The sequence below is a fragment of the Falco naumanni genome, chromosome 1 (assembly GCF_017639655.2).
Source record: "Falco naumanni isolate bFalNau1 chromosome 1, bFalNau1.pat, whole genome shotgun sequence".
NCBI classification, from domain to species: Eukaryota; Metazoa; Chordata; class Aves; order Falconiformes; family Falconidae; genus Falco; species Falco naumanni.
Window position 1 is genome coordinate 59694717 of NC_054054.1, and position 19762 is coordinate 59714478.

Sequence of the window (19762 nt, forward strand, 5' to 3'; positions counted from 1 at the left end):
AGAGTTCTCAGTAGAAAAGTAATGAATCCTTATAGGAAGGGATTATTTCATTATGATCTGCTAGATTTTAATTCTTACTTGTCTGGATTTCCACTTGATGGTAATTTTGTTCAAGTATTATCCAATATATTTAAATTAATATAAAAATTATTTAAGTCTCAGCCTGCTGGAAGAAAATAAGTATCCCTAGCTACAATGTTGTAAACAGTGAACCAAGTCTTCCTCAGCTAGAAAGAAATGTTAGATTATCATTGCTTATTTTTTTACATCCACATGACATAACAATCACATGTTAAACAAGATAATGTGCAATGACCTGTTAGCACTACATAGTATGTCTACTATGACTGATGTTTTAAGTAGCAATAATGAAATTAATGAGTATTTTTTTCTCATATTAATGTATGTAAAGCCATTTATCCTGCTGATCTTCAATCTTGTACCAACCACAGTTTATCTGGGTGAAAAAAATTAATCTTTGTAAAGCACAGGTAGAAAATTTAAGAGACAAATCAGCTTGACTTTGACTTCCACAAAAAGCTGCTTACTGTGCCTCATGCACAGTGTTGGATGCATGCGCTGAAGTCACAGTTTGCTTTTGCCAGATAATGCAGAGCTTCCAAGCTAAGATAATTCATGGTGCTTATTTGTATTTGATACAATTTCCAGTGTTGTTATTCAAAACACATTTAGAAGTATTGTCCAGCCCAATGTAAGATTTGTGGAATCTGAGAGTAATTTGACCCACATGTAATCTGATTTAGAGAAATTTTGTAAACGTGACAACTGCTGGGAAAATCCTGATCCCCGAATTCCAGACTGGTCATGGAACCACTAGTTTTATGCCAGGCAAAGAGCTGCAATAGGAATGAGTGATCCCTCAACTTAACTCAACTTAAACATTTTTTGCCAATGACTGTAGTCTTTGGAAAGACTTTGTTCATGAGATTTCTGTGAAGTCTTCTTGGAAGTCTGTTGAGAATGAACTCACACTTTAACCTGTTTGCAAAAATTATACTTTACTCTGAGTTCTACTTGATGATAGATATCATCTGAAAAACAAAAATACAGAAGCCTTGAGGGTTTCAAGGATTTATGATGATTATCAAAGACTCTTATGTACATCAATGAAAATAGCAGAATAATTTTGCCAGTAGAACTGAAGACAGTATGCTCTCAGCTGCAGTATATAGAAACTGGTGTGCAGTGGATAGCTCTCTTGACATTTTTTTGTCATGGAACCCTTTTAAAGTGTTTTACTCTTTTTTTTTTAAAGTCTTCAACTCTTTTGAAGTTTTTAAAGTGACAGCAGGTCAGCAACTGCAACATTTATTATTCTACCTCTTAAAACACGTATTTGTGCAAATTGTATTAGGTATTTTGACAAAGGCAAGATGCCTGCAGACCAGATATATAGTCTTCTTTATTGGAAGGTAAACTCTTAATTAACTTCACAGAAGGAATAGAAACAGTGGGCAGTCATAGCGTAGCCCCACTGTTCTCAGTGCAGTTCTCTCTGGTTCACAGTGGGACAGGTAGGGATATAGGTGCTGTATGCACAAGATCAGCTCATGGAAATAACAGACATTAGGTCTAATTTCTTCTGTATTTGGGAGCCTAAGGGAACCAAGTTGTTATAATGAGAACGAAGACCCTAGATAATTTTGAGGTGCTTGAATATCTTCATTCCAGAAGACTTATTTGTTTTTATTAAAGTAGATACAATATGCAATTTAGTTGATAATAGCAGCACGGAGCCCTGAAATTAAGCAGCACAGCTAAGGGAGGGCTATGAGGCAAGACATTATTCATGTCTCTAAGCACAGACTTGAAAAAAAAATCTTCTCCTGAAATCTCTTAAAGATTGCCATGTAAAGGGAATTTTATATAACTGGGTAGATTACTGGGTATTTTCAAAACACGTGTGGGAGAATCACAGTAATGTGAGAACCAGTAACTTTAAGGTTCTTGTGGTTATAATTATTCTGCAAGGATCACCTTTTCCCCCAGGAAATCAGTAGTAATCATGATGCACGCTCTAGAAATATATCCAAATGTTTCTCAGTGCGTATCACCTGCAACTCTAGGTCTAATGATGCATTTTCACAATGTTTTTTCTATCTTCTTTAAAAGCATTTCTATTTTGCAGAACATGGAAGATAACTCATGGAGGAATTGTCCTCCAGTGATGCTAACAGCCATTCACAGAGCTGCTTAAAAGGATTTTAACAGGAGATGCATATTCACTAGGATGTCTCACTCAATAAATTGTGATTGAAGTGTACACACGTGAAAAATCTTCATGCATGTGGGCTACTTCACTTGAACAATGACTATTATTCAACAGAGAGCTAAGATCATGACTCTGAAACTTTTTTAGTCCTTTGAAGTTGGTAGTTATTTCTCCAGTATTGGTAGTTAGGACTTCGGGGAGTTTGAAGAGGAACAGAGAGTAAATCTAAACTTTCAAAGTTTAATTCCATGCCTTCCTTAATGCTTTCAAGTACAATAATCAGCAAAATATTTGCTGATATGTTTTGACTTTGAAATATAGTCTTTTCCTCTGATCACTAAATGTGGCCCTGGGTCCATACTGTAGGATTGCAGTGCATTTATCAGGAATGTAGCGTGACACCTTGGAGAAGCAGCAGGAAGGAATCTGCTGCCTTCTGCCCATTTCTTCAATTAAGGCATTCTGAAGCCTGATACTGTGCTTCATTTCCATTTGTGAGTTCCCTCACTTTGCCTAGGAGGTTTTTCTTGGATCGGTGGGAGGAAACACGTTTTGTGACACACATATTTCTGAGAGAGGCCATGAGAGTCTTCTACTTGTGTATAGTGGGTAGACGCAACCTGAAATGGGACCTGAATCCCATAAGGTAGCTCAAGGCCAATTATTTTTTAAAGGATGTATATGTCAGAAACATGAAAATAGGGAGTTGAGATGAAATGATGCGTTACGGTTGCCTCTGCTATTCACTGGTGGGTTGGTTTGCAGTGTATCTGTGCAAGCGCTTTAGTTGAGACGACTGTCACAGGAGTACAGCTGTTCTGCTTTGAGGGACAGCTCATCTGGTGCAGAACAGATGCTTTGAGTTGGAGCGGAGCCTGAGCTGTGAGGCCCGGCTGGATGCTAGCTGGCTCCTTGCTGGTCAAATGTCTTCTCAAAGCCAGGCATACTGGGAGGTGCAGCACAGAGACACACTTGTCTTTGAACAAGCTCAGCCTGACTCCAACTTGGAGTAACAGCCGGTGCTCAGGCCTGGCCCTTGTAGATTTACCAACAGAGTATTCAACGGTGAAAACCCTGAAGCTCAAAGAGGGACAAGAACAAAGTAGCAGCCGTCCCCATGCCCTTGGAGAGAAAGGAGATGACAATCTATTTTTGGTATGCTTTGCTTTTTGGCTTAGACAGTGATGTGTTAATGCACAGAACACGCCTGAAGCAGCATTATGGCCCCAGTCAGTGTGCTGGGAAATACAAAGCAGTGATGCCCAAGTGACTCTGCAGCGCTGGCTTTGTGCGTTACTCATGTACATCTCTCCTAAATCCTGAACTCCTGAAGCCACCCAGGCAATTTCCTATGTAGGTAAAAAGTAAACGATTATTAAGGAGGTATTAATTCTTCAGCAACTGAGGGAAAGGGTTTTCTGGTTATATTGGTTGTGGATCAAGATAGAAGATAATTTTTTTTATAACTGAAATATTATAGAATAGATGCATTTGTTCTTTTTAAGCACAGTGCATTAAATCTGAGAAAGCAAAGTTGGCTTCTGTGTAGAGGTTGTATGGGAGAACTTTTTGCTCATGGATTTAGCCACTTACATTTAATAGCATTAGGTGCTGTTGAAACACAGTTGTCATTGGATTTGCTTACATTTTTGGAAAGTAGAGTACAGATAAGGTACTAGATGAGCACTGCAGCTTGGTAATATGTAGCTGTTATGTATCTGCCTTGCTGCTTAGGTTGAGCATTGCCAAAGTGTCTGTCAGGACTTTCCATAGATCCCTAGGATATGTTATAAAAAACTTTAGTAAGAACCTGTTAGTAATTCCCAGACAAGGTCCAATAAGAGAGAACCATAGGATTTCTTAATACTAAAATAGTGCACTGAGAGTAGGATGAAATAATGTAAAAAACATTTGGAATACTATCAAGAACTTTATGATACAGACCACAGCCAAACTGACATCTTGCTATGACATATTTTCATGTAAGAATTGAATATAATATGTAAATTTGGTCCCTTATTGTACATTTGAAAGAGCCTGTGTAGTCTCTACCATTACTAGGATTCCAGCCAGTCCTCAGCTGCCAGGAAACAGAAACATATAGCTCATACCTGACGTATGGTATAGATATTGAGACCCAGGTCCTGTGAAGTTCAGTTTTCCATGAGTTAGCTACAGCATCCTCATTACCTCCTGTATTTATAACCTCCTCTACCTCTTTGCTAACTGTCTAAATTTCAGAGGATTTTTTGGGTATAACCTGTTGAGACCCTGGAGTTTCAGAAACAGCTGATTCATGTATGTAGTAATTGTCACACTTACATCAAGTGTGTTTTTCTCAAGAAGTTTTTGGACATCTAAAAAAAGGCTGTCCTGCTCATTGCTTACATGAAAAAACATAGCATATTACAATTAAAATCTTCCTCACTGCTTCTCTCTCCTGAAAAATGCTGTGTGTGCAGCAGGCAGGCTATCAAGGAAAATTAGTCAGATTAGGAATTCTGTCTGTTTTGGTTGAGACTGGGCAAAGAAAATATTGGCTTGAATAGCAGATGATGTATAAGAGATGATTTCTTTTGTTTAAGGAAAAATAAATCCCATTAGCCCATCAGCTCAAGGCTAGTCTTATAAAAAGGTCCAAGGACTTTCATTTTTTCCTGCAGTGAATTACATATTTATGCTCAAATCCATTGGACATTAAGAGAAAAAAAAGAAAACAATTTGTCAGGATTGTCGGTTTCTGTGCAAGACAGCTTTGTCACAGTGGTTGCAATTCCATTACTCTACTGCATGCCAAATCAATCAGAAAAGCTTGAAAAAACAATCAAACACACATTTTTAAGAGATTATTCTTTGTTTGAATTAGCCTGCAAGATTCTCTAAATAGCAAAGCCCACATTAGGATTTTTCTAAACTTGTGTTCATGCAGCCCAATTATGTTAGATTTAAATAGGCTACATACAATAGCTTTTTATTTTTCTAAAGTACTATCAGACCAGTTAGAGCCAGACAGTATAGTTAGCATTTCTTATTCCCTGGACAGTCCCAGTAAGGCTGTTACTAACTTTGATAATATTTTGGAGAATGACTCAGATACACTGGTAGATAATTCTCCATTTTCATTAGTTGCATAATTTCTGGCATAAAATAAGGCAGATAACTAATACTTCATATTTTATTTACAGTATTTAAATCTTATTAACTTTTTCAGATACTTTTACAGAAATGATAGAATGAAACTGAGGTGTAAAACTCTTAATTACTGGGTCTCAGTTATAAAAAGATGTATCTTTCATGAAGATGCTAAAGTAAGCTTTAAGAGGAAGCTTACGCAATAGGGCAAGGCAGGGAGTTTCGACTAATACCGTGGCAGAGAACAGTGCAAAATTGAGACAGAAGGCAGTGACCCTTAACAAAGGGACTCTGGCTAAGAATTACAGAGGGGGTGCTTCCCTGAGGCAGATGTAGGTGTCATAGTGCTTGTCACTGAATGCTCTGCTCTTTCAGACATTCATCTGTCTCATGGCACAAACAGTTTGGCATCTGCCAAAGCTCATCCATATGGTGAGATTTAAGCACATAAGGATGGCATTCATAGAAGACAGCACGTGAATCTTGTCCTCAGCTAGCTTCTGGAGGATGTGAATAATGGGTTGTGCAATTTTAGAAAAAATCTGCCTTTCCCTTGCAGTTAGATTTCCAAATCTGATCTGTTTGGCTCTTTATCCTGGAAAAGCCTAGTCCCTTTATTTAAAAAATTTAGCCTCGTATTCAGGGATTCAATAAAGCTGATTTTCAGTGCCTATGTCTGTAGTGGCCCCTGAGGTTCAGTGCAAAATTACCTAGACTAGGATGTAAGTGAGCTATCTCAAGTGTTGAATGCTGTCTACCTATGAATGTGGATCTCCTTGGTAAGTAAATCAAGCCCTGTGTGTTGGCAGTTCTGCTCAAGATGGTGAACAAAGAGGTTGGATACTGATGTCAGAACCATTAGGGACTTGTAAGTATATCGACAAACAGACAAGGCAAAAACAAATAACTTGGATCCCAAGAGCAATGGCTGTTCCTGAGAATGCAACCTTGTACAAGTCTGGTAGGAAGTAAGGGTTGAAAAAAGCAGCCCGAGGCTGTAGGACAAGAGGTTGTCCCTCAGAAACCACCAGACATAGGGGAAGTTAAAACAGAACTGTTCTGTCAGATCCTAAAACCAGGCATTTTTAGCTGCAACTACAACTGAAGTTGCTGCTCTTTCCAGAAATGTTGCTGAAAACTCCTAGAGAAATGTGGGAACTCGCTCAAAGATGAGAGAACTCACACACTGTTTCTCTTGTTTCTTTCTTTGTCACTGATGCCTTTATGCGGAGTGAACATTGCTGTCTACAGTGAAATTACTCATGTATCTGTAGATAGCTTTGTGGATGACATCTTTCTGATTAAACTGCTTTGAACAATAATGACCAAAGATTGTGATTATTTCCCCATGTTTCTGTTCTTCACAAAGAGAATTTCTCGGTCACATTTTTTTCCCTTTACAACAAAAGAATGGACTAAACTTGTCACATCAACAATAATGACAGCAAAGACTGCTCTTTAGGTCAGGTGGCAGCATCCTTCCTATGGGTAAGGAAAATAACCTCCTCTTTCTAGCCTTTATGTTTGTTATATTTTCTTTTTTTGAGATGGTCTTTCCTAAGAAGTATATGTGTATCAATTCCACATCCTTCTTGGCTGGAAGCTGTTGTAAGTTTTTCTTACAGAGCAGAGCCAGCTCTTCTGGATCTCTAAAGTGGCATATTTTACAAAGGCCTATATTTTAGCTTATCTCAAAGTTCTGAAAAGATTTTTGTTCATGAGGGTGTAATTGTAAATGATTTATGAACCCTGGGTTTTCATAGCATGTTAAAAGTTCATATGACCATTAAATTTAAAATTTAAATATCTGAACTAGCTGAAACGCTTCTTCAGGCCTGTAATCAGGCAGATATATAGCACTACACACAGCAAGGGAGACCTGGGACTCGCGTTCAGGTCATCAGATGTATTATGGAGACCAACTCTCATTGACAAAGAGTCTAATTTAGTCCTGGATAAAGACCTTCATCTCTTCCTTTAATCATCCAAAGACAGAATATGTTGGTAATATATGTTCATTCTCAAACAGCATAATTTTGCTTAACCTAAGCTAAATTTCTTTAGGCTTCTTTGAATTGGTAGCCAGTTACAAGTTATTGAAATAGGAAGTGCTGCCAAATGTGAGTGGTGATAGTGAAATCTGACCCTGCATTTGCTCTTTGCTGTCTTTCTGGGTTTTGAAAGAAATATAAAACAGTAGCCTTGCCCTTAATAATTGCTTTTAGTCGAATCACATAGCTTTCTTGAGGCTGTGTTCCTCTTACTTGACCATAGCCATCTGAACATTAAGTATGTGCTCCAGTTTAGTTTGTTGAATTAGCCTTTCAGCAGACAGTATGAGGTAGCTCTGGAGCCATCCCACCTTTTTTAGAGTGGGACAAACTGCCTTGTGGAGCTGTCTGTCTGTCTCTGCTATCTATGTGGGAGTCTGGACTGTTAAGTAGGTAAGTGCACCTGGTCAGACAAATAGATTTGGGTACCAAGTTGACAGAGATATACTTTTTGTATTTTTTTTAAATTGAGAAATAAAATAGGGATTTGTATAACAAAATATTGGCAAATAAACCCTTAAATTCTTCCTTAACAAATTAAAATTATTGACAATGGACATAAACAGAGTGCTCCATTCATCATTTAAGTGTTTTACTGGGATGGCAAATCAAATATCTTTTGATGTGTGTTTATGGGATTTAATTTGCTAAAATCACTTCTCTGAAATTCCTGGAATGAGAAGGCTAATAAACTGAAATGTTGCAAGGTTGCCAAAAGGAACAGCTCTTTAAACATTAGACTTGAGAATTTGTGTGGGCTGGAGAAAAACTCAAAAGAGTTATATTGTCTTTATTGTATTTAAATTTGAAATTCTCAGGAGAGGGTCTTCTAATATAAAGGTCTTACAGTTTTGAAAGAACTGAAATAAGGGAAGGTGAATATATTTACAGATAAAGCCCTCTTATATAAGAGAGACACAGCAATAACTGATATAACTGTAATTTAAATGTCTATATTTCAAATGTTCTCTGTCAGGCTTTGTGCAAAATATCAGATATTCAAAGATATTTAAACTAATTGTTTACCTGACTCCAGAGAGTAAAAAGTTGCTGTTTGTTGTAGAAGTGAGCATAATCATTGCAAGTATGTGCATAAGTAGTGAAGAATGCACCCACTTCTCCAATATAGTTTTATAGCTCATGGCTTGTCCTTGGCTGCAGGCTGATTGGAGGCATCTCCTGCTCAGAAGGGGCTGCTTGTGGAAGAAGAAGAGGAAGCAGAAGCTGCAGGTAGATGGAGGTATCAGACAGTGCACCTTAGTTCTGAGAGAAGGCGCTCTGGTTGTCACAGGAATGGCAGTTCTCGTCCTCTTGGCTGATGATCCTGTGCTTTTTTGATGTTGTCTTCCTCACCATGAAGCCTTGTTATGTCTGATGGGAAGCTTAGCTAGATATGAGCATTTGCATTCACATTTCCTATGTGGACACAAGGGTAATCAGTGAAACAGCACAACAGTGGCGTATTACTGACCAAACTGGGACCAGGTGGATAAAACTTCCCAGCAGCAAGAATCAGAATTTGCTAGCTGTGGCTTCCTTTATGAAGATGTTATAAAGGCTACAGTGTTGATTAGAAGGGCCTCTCCATGGGTGAAAACCTTGTCCCTATCTCTCTTTATCTTTCAATCCTCTAGTGGCAGCCTGGGAGTGAGAATGTATGAACTACTTTCTGGAGATAGGGATCTCCTATCGGGATAATGGTCACTAAGAGAGGAGATTGTTGCATAAAGAATGTGCCTGCCACCATCCAACAAGTGGCTTGTGTTATAGACCAGTAATTTTTCTCTGAGTGAAGCAAATTCTTGCAAAACTTGCCATCTCTCCTACTCAGAGTAGGCAAACAGATAGGCACTGCTGAAATACTGTTTTCTTTGCAGAGCCCTGAAAATCCTCAGAAGTAATACAAAAAATAAAAACAGACCTCTGGGGCTTGGAGGTGTAATGCAGGAACCTGTTTCATTTTCTCTGAACAGTCACCTCAGAATTGTATGCTGCCTTCCCATCAGTGATTTTTGAGGTAGGTCTGTACATAGCAGAATGTACAGTTTGCATCCACCTTAAGGTGATCCTTTAATCTTGACAACTGAATGTCCTGAATGCACACCAGCATGACTTCTGGAAGGGTTTGTTCACATAATCTTCCACCACAAGAGAACCACTTCCTTGCAAAACTCTTGAATAAGGACACTCGTGCTCATGGAAAGGTTTTAGAGACTTTAGGGTATGCTTAAAAGGTGTGACACACCAAACCTTCCTGCCTAGTGCTGAATTCAGCTGCAACAACCTGGGGTAGCAGGCCTTTTGGGCTGGGGTGTCCACTAAACCCATCTCCTTTCTCAGATATGAGGTTGGGGTGCAAGGGCTGAGCTAAATAGACAAGGCAGAATCGTGGGACTGCTGACTGATGCTATACCCCTCATACTACTTATACACTTGAAAAGTGATTCAGATGCATAGATGATGAGTACAGGTTGAGAGTCTGGAACAGAAAAGCACAGTGAAATGAACAAGGGAGACAAGTATACAAAGCAAAAACATTTTGTTTGTAACAATACCAAACAGAAACTGGGCAAAATATCATGACTTTTAGACAAGAGCACTGAAAATGTCTGATTAATATTTGTTCCTATTATTATAATATGGTATATGTATACATATTTTATAAAGCAAACTGTGAAGCAATACAAGTGAACTACTGTAATGTAGTACAATGTAACTACTGATATGCTGCAGTAAAGGTGGCTAATGTATTAAACCCCAACAAATTACATGCTTCCATAAATATGTAAAGTTAATCTGTATGTAGTACACTAAGGAAAGCAAGTCAAATTTCTAGTTTGACTGCTTGTAAGCATCTGTTAAAGCAGTGCAAGAATCTTAATGGGCACTTTGCATTAGTAGCATGTGCAAATTTGGGAACAGAGTCTGATCTTGTGATTCTTACTCTGAATCAGCCAGAAATAATGCGTATTTTTTTTTAAAGGTTAGGACTCATAGATCCAAACATTCCCATATTTGGCATCTGACCTGCTCCCTGAACTCCAGCTGAGTAAGTCTGAGTAGATCTCATGTTGACTAAAGGGATCTTAGATACTCAGTCAAATGAAGATACCAGGGCTCAGTGGTCTAAGCGTAGGCTTCCATGCCATTTGTGATGACCTAGGGGATCCTGTCAGGCCTCCACAAACTTGCTGCAGAAGGGCACAGATATTGTACAGTTCCTGCATCGTATTTTCCAGTCTTGTGGGGATATTTCAGGTGACAGGCCCCTCTCTGTAGCCATCTAAACTGAAATATCTTCATCTGTGAGGAAATACTTCCAACTCAGGTGACGTATCTAAACATATCTTCAGATGGCTCAACAGCATCCATTTGTCTGATTTAGAGGGAACTGTATATGTTATCCAAATGTAAGTGCAGGGATGTGTTTATCAGGGTCTAAAAATCTGCACGGTGGATGCAGAACTAGTGCACAGCTATGTGACAAGTGTGATTGGTAGTGGTTAAACTGGTAGAAGAAAAACAACTTACTGTGTAAGCATATCCAGAGAAGGTGAAGAAGTGCATTACAGCATGAAGATAGTCATGAGGTAGCTGTAAGGATCATGAATGATACACCATCATAATGCTATACAAGCAGAAACACATTTTCTATGTGTAGAAAACAGGAAAGTAGAGCGGGAATATTCTCACCACACTGTTCTTTTACACACATAGCAATAGCTTTAATCCACCTCCATTTCCTCCTCCTGGTTTTCAACTAACTCATTGCTTTCCATTAGTGAGAAGTTTTCAGAGCTTAGCATCTCTCATTAAGGCCATCAGCAATCGCCTCAGTTGCACCCATTGGATCCGGAAAGAAAAAACTGGTTTATGGCATGTTTTACACGGCTTTTTTTTTGTGATGGGTGGGCATGCCTGAGCTGAAGCCGTATCAGAGAAGCCACTGCCCATGATAGCAGGGCATAGGATTCTTCTCAGGTAAACAGGTCTACATCTATACTGGCAAGGATTAAAAGAAAAGAAGGCACTTGGGCTTAACCACTGTGCTCAGATTTTCCGAACTGTTTAGCTGTTAGCATGCTTCCTGCGATATTTTGGCAGATGCCAGTTAGGATTTCACCAGACAATTCCTGAGCTTGGCTCAGAAGACAGCACAGGCTGGGGATTTTTCCTAAAAAGCAGTTCCCTGCTCCATGTGCTATGCAATAACACTGAACATCTTGATCTGGGAGTAGGGAAGCAGTGGCCTTTCAAAAATTCATTGGTTTGAATGTAGTGTAGCATACCTCAATCCTCTAACTTCTGTCCCTCCCTGGTACAGATCAGACATTTCCCTTCAGATCTTTGTTGTGATTCCTGCCAAGACGTGGAGATGGTAACCTGAAGTCTACTAGTGGTCAAGAACTTTTACACATATTTTTGATGTAAAGATTTTTTTGAGGGGGGGGGGCACATTTTAACCACATCTTTTCTACTCCTCATGTCAGGTGCTTTCCCTGCCAGTGGTCACTCTCTCAAGGCCTAAAAGCTCCAAGTGACATCAACAGAGAAACATGTTAGCTTCCTCTCTCTGCTGGTGGCATTGAGTGTAACAGCAGTTTGCTTCCAAAGGAGGAATCTGAAGGGCCTCAGAAAGCAAGTTGTATGGGTAAGCTTAAAATGGTTAACCATTTCAAAATCTATTAAAGTTCTATTATGCATTTTGGGTGATCTTACCAGTATTAGGATCTCACTTCAGAGACACAGGAGAAGTGGACCTGCAGCTTTAGTGAACTAAAGAAGGTGCATTTTCAAGATAAGAAGTGAAAAGCAGAAAGACGGTTTGTTCTGGAGTTTTTCCCTACTTGGGATGGGAAACCATGCTATACATACATGCAGCTAACATGAGACTTTTCCTAGCTCTGATGCAGTTTGGACAGGAGGATCTAACGGGAGTGTGTTGCTTTTTTCTGTTCCTTGGTGATCAGAAGGAATTAAATTAGACTAACTACCCCCCACCCCTATGAAATGGGCTAACAGACAAGAAAACAGAGCCTAATGCATTGGGTTGAGTTGAGCACATTGCTTTATTTTGTCCTGACAGTTATAGGATGTGGGTATATATGGGAAGAATAGGAGCCCTAGGGACTAAGGAGAAAACACAGTGGACTCCACAGCTCCAGGAAAATGGTTTCTGCTGAGATCTCTTGGTACCAGAAGTCTGACATATTCACAGTACTCCTGGTAGATAGTACAGCTGAGAAAGACAGTATTTAAGGCCCAGAGTATTCTGAACTCATCTGCCATCTAAAGTAAGAAGAAGATGAAAAAGAAGCACATGGTCTTCTTGTAACAGATTTGGTCTGCTGTGAACATGGGGAGGCTGTGGACATGCCACCTTTCAATACTGTCCACTGTGTAGCTACATGTGGCTACTGCCAGTCTGACACACATGCACAGCCTTCTTAGTGGCCTGTGATCCACTGCAGGGAGAGACTGATGGGATGCTCACTTATTGTGTTTCTTTCTGTCCTGTGCACCAGATACTAGCTTTAAACAACATTCAAAAACATTTGTTGATGTTTCTGTTTTTAGTGTTTCAGTCTTGCTCAATATACTAAAATCACATGAAAACCGAGCAACATACACCTATTTCTAAAATGTACGTGTCATACTCTGCACAGTACGTGAAACTGATAGCAGTCATTGGATCTTTCAAGCTCAGAAATTCAGGCATCAGAAGACCCAGCTGCTTTTTTTTCAAATTCTAACGAGATTTGTAATGCACCTGGTAAATATCTGCCCTTTCAGAAACACAATTTCACTTCTGCCAAAATAAGCATTGAGAGTATTAACGCAGGTCAAGTGGTTTGCTGTTGGTATGAGCAACAGCATAAGTAACCCATAATTTGAATCTAAAATGAATAATGAGTAGCTACCATTGTATGATTTAAGACTGAACAAAACAGAAGGCAGTAAGGAAATCCAAGAAAAAGGTGCCTGAAAAAGCAAAAGAAAAGAAAAGAACATTATAGCTGAGTTACTTTTCTTGCTTTAGCTGTGACACAGGTGGGAGAACAACTGTGGAGGTGAGTGGAGCCTCAGGTAAAGGATTAGAAAACCTATAAAACCTGACAAGAACAAAGAATCCCTGAATCTCGTGAACACTTTTGAGCTTAAGGAGCTAAGTCTGACTGAACTACGTCCAGTTTCCCACATCTCCTGGGGTAGCTGGTCAAAAGACCGGTAAGACCCTGTTAACAGAGTGTGTGGAATCAAATTTGCCATCATATATAGACAAATATTTTCTGTAGACAATGTGCACTGCACTGTTCTAGTCTGTTTTAAGCTCTTTCTAGGCTGATGGCCCAAACAGTCTGGGATGGGGATCAATGTCTAGAAAGGTGAGTTGAGTGCTGGCTTTTTCATGGACTTTATGTGTGTTTTGGGACAAATATTTTGATCTCCTGTGACACAATTAATGTTAATAACTTAATAGAGGAAGAAAGTTTATGCTTTCCAAAAAGAAGTGGGAGCATTAGAGGCCTGCATCTTCCTGACCCAGGAAATGACAAGGATCTGTGTTTTATTGTACAAGTGCACTATTCACTCTCTGTTTGCCCTCTTTTACATTTACTTGTCTCTGAAGCTGAATTTCAGTTCATACTGGAGGCATTCAGTGAAGTGCATTTTTATTATATGCTTCAATTCAGATCAAAATGTCAAAACACTATAGGAAAGTAATCTTTATTCTTAGCCATAGAGAAGAAATGCATATACTTGAAGAGCCTATCCTTGTGCAATGTCTGCAGCACTTTTGCAGAGGCAAGATATTTAAGTACTGAGTGCTTTGTCCTGCAAAGAGACTGCCATTGAATAATAATTAGTCTTTGTAAGGTAAATAATTCCAACTCTCCTTCCCTGCATGCCAAATAGAGTCTTATGCCTTCAGGATGCTGGGATGCATCCCAGGGTCTGATAACATGCCATCCTAACATCTATAGTGTGTGGATGTTAGCAGTCCTGAAATGCTGGTGTTCCTCTGCCTCCAACATAGTTAGGCACAAAATTATGTCATGTTGTTTCTCTTTGGCATTGTTATTTTATTTACAAATGCTCTGTCTCTTCACTACCACAAAAACCCCCAACTACTTCTACTACTGAAAACTGACATTACAAAACAAAGGAGAGGAAGGTTGATGCCAAAATGAAACTGAACGAAGCAATTGTATCAAAAAAAGGTATTCTCAATCTGATTGATAAAGACAACAGTCTTTCTGTGTTCATCTTTCTTCCAAAATATTTGCTTTAAAATTTTAATTGATTAAAGCCAAAGCTAAAATATGTATGAAGTGCAACTTAACAGTGTACAGATTTTACCCATCCTTCCTGACACTTGGCAACATTTTCAGTTGGTATATAATTGATGTATTCGGTCCATCTATGGATTTGGGGTTTGGAGTTGTACTTCCTGGAGAACACTCAATGGGTCTGCTTGGGTAAGATAGGACATAGATTAAATAAGGGCACCTTAAGGAGCCGTGCATTTTTATGTGGATTTCTTGGATCTACTATTGCATTTCATAATAATTATTTTTCAATTAAATTTTCCACAACGCCATTACAGTTGTATCTCACTTTAGCCTCTGATAGTGCAACAAGAAAATAATTTCACTCTTCTGTGGTTGGTTCTGTGCTTTACCTCTTGCAGCAGCTATGTTGAAATCACAAAGACTCATACTAGCGAGGTGAACATGAATTGTCCTGTAAAGCTCGGTTATAATGCTCAAGTATTAAATAATAGTGCTTAGCACTTATGCAACTTAATGCCTTATAATCTTCAAAGCACTTTACAAATCTTAACTAGTTAATCCCCACAGCAGCTCTGTGTGGTAGGTTATGAAGGCCACACATTAAAAATGTCACACAGTATGAGCTGGCCTGCATACTAAGGCCAGTGAAAAAAATATCTGCAGTTACATCTGTGAAGTCATGAATGCTAATTTTACTGGACTGTAACAAGCCTTACTTTCAATAAATTGGTTCTGCTTTCTTATCCCGTTCAAGGTAAATCTGTTATACTCTGCAGCATTGCTCAGCACGCAGTATTATCACAATTTTGAGGATATTTTTTATTATTAAAAATAAGCAGAGAATCTGACTTTTATTTAAGAAATGAAGTTTCTAGTGCCAGTGATTGCAGAGAAAATGCACGGGAAAGGGTCAGAAAGTCTCTAAAGACTGAAACACTCAGGAGAGTAACTACCATATTCACCGACTTCTTTTGAAAACATGAGGTTTGTGATATGGAGGTTGACTGCAGACAAAATATGCTTATACCAAATTTTACTGGGGAACTGAAGTATTCAGAGACCCCACTTCATTCAGGAAATAGTATGTTTTTCTAGGTCAATTTTCTTTGAATTTTTGTGTTCCAGAAAAAAAAAAAAAGAAGAAGAAAAAAAAGAATATTGAATAGCTATTGCTTTAGCCTGTTTCAGGTCTAAAATTTCCCTGTATTTTATGACTAAATATGACTAAAATGAAGTGTCAATACTGCTTTTAGTTCACTGTAATAATGCTGACTTACTGATGTCACAAAGGCCACTGGTTCCAGTTTTTGTTAGTTCTGCTGGAAAACTTTTTAAAACAACATTACAGTTTGAAGGTAACATTGTAATTCCATGTGAAGACCCAATTCAGCAACCAAAGATGTAAGCTATTAGCTCATGATTACATCTTAAGCATCTCCATAGAAAATAAGCCTCTGCAAAGTGTTTATCCTTTGTAATACCTAGCATAGAGAGGAAACAATGGCTTTGACTGGTGAGCCCTTCTTCTAAGAGAAGCAGATAGAAAGCAGATTTTTTGTCACAATTTTTTTGTTTTTTAAATTAATTTTCCAGAATGTCTACTGAGATAGTGTAGCATGATGTATAAATACAGTATGATCCTTCCTGTCCAAGACATCAGGCAACTTAATGCCTTCCTTTTGCTTTCATCTACAACCGTCTCTCTCTGTAAAGCTTATAATTTAAGGGCTGATCCTTTGTAAGAAGGAAGCTGTATGGTATCATGAAGACTGACCTCAATTCCTTATTTCCCTTCTGCTTCAACCTGGAAACTTTTGTTTCCTTGTTTTTCACTCTCTTTCTTCCTGTCTTTGTTTTCCTTCCTTTTCTTTCCATATTTTCTCACCTCTGGAGAAAAATAACAAATAACCTTTGAAGGAATAATTAGCAATCTTTGTGACCCTGTGGTAAAAACCTTTACCTGATTCACTGCTAAAGTAGTTATCTAAGGATAAGAGTTTCAGACAGACCAGGAAAAGAGAAATTTCTACATGGGAGTTGGTAAGGGATGAGCAGAAAAGACACCCTAGAAAGCAAAGGGATAACAGGCAGAGGCATGATTAGCCACTCTCACATGCTTGCTACTACATAATTCTAAATGTTCCAAGTGGAGCCTGGCGTTCTGCAGACAAACTCATAATTAAATACAGGGTTGTAATACACATGCACAAGAAGCCTGAATTAAGGTTTCATGGGTAGCCTTCTGGCTTTCCCAGCCTTTGACCACTTGATTGAGTGACCTAAATCCTTTTTAATATAGAAAAAATTGATTTCAGTGAGGTCTTTTAATTGCTTAGGGAGGAGGGGTTGTTAAGGACTGCAATTTGTTGTGCAATTATAGATGCATAAGTACTAGAAAGGAAAAAGTATTCTATTTTGATTCTGCCTAAATTAGTATACCATGCTGAGACCTTAATACCTGTGGTGCATGAAGCTACGTGACTGACATCTATTGCAAATGCATCAGAAGCAGGAAGTCTGCCAGAGAATGTATAGGACTGGTAGATAATCATAGTTCTAAAGGGCATCCAGAAAAGATTAAGTTGTAAGGGGAAAGGCTGCATGAATTCACCATGGGGGAGTTTTAAGGGAATCTACATCAGAATCTTTTTATAAAAAGGTTAAATTTGAGGCAGTTGTTTCAAACTGAAGAGCTTTTAAAACAAGTCAGTAACCGTGTCAGCAAATAACATGGACCAGATGGCGTTCACAGTTGAGGAATATTTATGAAACTCAGGTATGAAGTTACTGCAGGTGCTGAACTATAAGCTGTTTTGTGTAGCCTTCTGCTGAAATAAGCTTGGTACTTGAAGGTAAATGAGAACGAGCCAAGTATGATGGCATCATACACAGATACCTGAGAAATCTGGGAATGGCAGACCCTCATTTCTCTGCACCAGCCAATTTAGCTGACATTACGTTACAGAGTTAAATTGGCAGATGTACGTGGAAGTATGGAGCAACAGGGACAGGTCAACATGATGTTTGTAGAGGACAATCACGTCTTACAGATCAGTCAAAGCTCTTTGAAGGACTTAAGAAGGTTAATTATGATTTAGCCAACAGCTCTGACTGTTGAATAACTTGATAATGAAGACCAAGAGCTTCATCATTGCTCCATGACTTTGGTGTATTTAATAGAATATGAGGTTCCAATGTGTTTAGTGTAGTTTTTCTCAGCTTGTTCTTATAATCTTCCTCTGTCACTATTGTGGGTTTGTTTGGTTGGTTTTTGTTTTTTTTTTGTTTTTGTTTTTGTTTTTTTTTTGTTTGTTTGTTTGTTTGTTTGTTTTTTGTTTTTTTTTTTTTTTTTTTTTTTTTTTTTTTTTTTAGTTCAGGTGGAATTGTCAAAATAAAAGGAATGCATGATCCTGAGTAATTCTGGCAGTTTTGAAAATACTATCAATACATGGTCACATTCCCACTGTTTCCTCATAATCCTGTCTCCAGGTACCTTCAAAGCTGGTTTGAGCAAAAGGCTACCTATAACAGTAAATAGTTCAATACCTGCAGTACTTTGTGCGATGCTGTGCCGAGTTCCCTGCCTGTCGTATTGGCTCGTATTGCTTCATCACAGTCTTCTCTATCTGTAATCTCTTATACATAATTTATAAGGTCTTGAGACAGGACTATATCTGGTGTTTATATCGCTAATAGTATCAGAGTCCTGGTGCTTGGCTGGGGTTCTCTGTACTTGTCTAATAAACACCAATAAATATGTGAAAGTATAGAAGCAATCTGCCATTTTTAGACTGCTTTCGTAGGAGTCGGTGCTGGAGCACAGGGGAAAAAAAATTTCCCCCTCGGCACTCGGGATGGGAACCCTTGCAGGCAGGACCTAGTGCAGAGGTTGGCTTTGAGCTTAACCTTTACATGAGCAAGAGCTAATCCTCCTTGGCCGCTTTTACCACCAGCAGAGACAGCACGGCTCCCATCAACCTCGGTTTGGAGGATCCCGGGGACCCTGCTGCTCCCCCCCCCCCCTCCCCTCGACGGGAGCAGTCCAGCACCACCATCACCATCTCCACCAGCACCACCCTCCGCTCCTGGCAGGAGACGCCCAAGGGATGAGACGAGACCGCAAGGAGAAGAGTTAACAGGGGAAGCGCTAACCCGGCCCTTCTCGCCCGCCTCCGCCTGCCTGCGGAGAAGTGGGGGATCGGGATCCGCCGGCCGGGGGGGGCCCGGCGGAGAGGCGCGGGGAGGGCGCCCTCCTCGCGCCTCTCCGCCGCCCGCCCAGCCCACGGCGCGGCACGGCCCGGCACCACGGCCCGGCCCGGCACCACGGCACGGCTCGGCACCACGGCACGGCTCGGCACCACGGCACGGCTCGGCACCACGGCACGGCGCGGCTCGGCACGGCTCCGCACGGCGCGGCGCGGCGCGGCTCGGCTCGGCACGGCGCGGCACGGCCAAGCGCCGCCCCCGCGGCGGGATGCAGCCGCCGCCACCGCCCCGCGGGTGCAGGTAAGGAGCGGAGCGGGGGTGGGGGGGGAGCGGGGCCGCCGCGCTGCGCGGGGAGGTGCGGAGGGCAGCTCCCCCCGCCTTCGCCCTGGGCTGCCCGTAGGGGGGGGAAATAGTAATAATAATAATAATAAATAAATAAATAAAAAGGCGACAAAATCCCCAACCCCAAACCACCCCCAAAAAAGCGCCGCTGAGTGCTGGCGGCGGTAGGTTTTTGCAGATCGGCATGGTTCTCTTCCAAACACTGGCCGCCCAGCCGGGGGTGCCCCGGGGGCGCTGACCCACCCCGGGACGGAAGGATTTCGGGATTAACTCGGTTTTTACACCCCCCACCCCCTTCCCCCTTTTAACCGAACGGAGCGGCGGCTGGCGGAGCTGGGAGCCCGCACGCGGCTGGCGCGGGATTTGGCGGCGCGGTTGGGGAGGGTGGGTTCTAGGAGCCGTGGGGGGAACTGCAACAGAAATAATAAAGTTTCTCCCTGGTCTCCTGATTAATTAAAAATGAAGTATGCTCTGCGCATTGGCAAACAGTCCGAAGCAATGAT

The 19762-nt window shown here is 40.4% G+C and overlaps 1 protein-coding gene across 2 annotated transcripts in view; it reads left to right on the forward strand.

The window, feature by feature from the left end:
* Window positions 1-19762, forward strand: part of TRMT9B (tRNA methyltransferase 9B (putative)) — a 121486-nt gene that overhangs the window by 78982 nt on the left and 22742 nt on the right. The window contains exons 3-4 of one of the 2 annotated variants that reach the window (XM_040596292.1): window positions 11907-12067; window positions 18665-19217. In XM_040596292.1, the coding sequence (XP_040452226.1) occupies window positions 12064-12067; window positions 18665-19217 (557 nt within the window). In that variant the 5' untranslated portion in view covers window positions 11907-12063. Of the gene's footprint in view, window positions 1-11905; window positions 12068-18664; window positions 19218-19762 lie in introns of those variants that run through there. The other variant, XM_040596299.1, reaches the window with a different exon arrangement.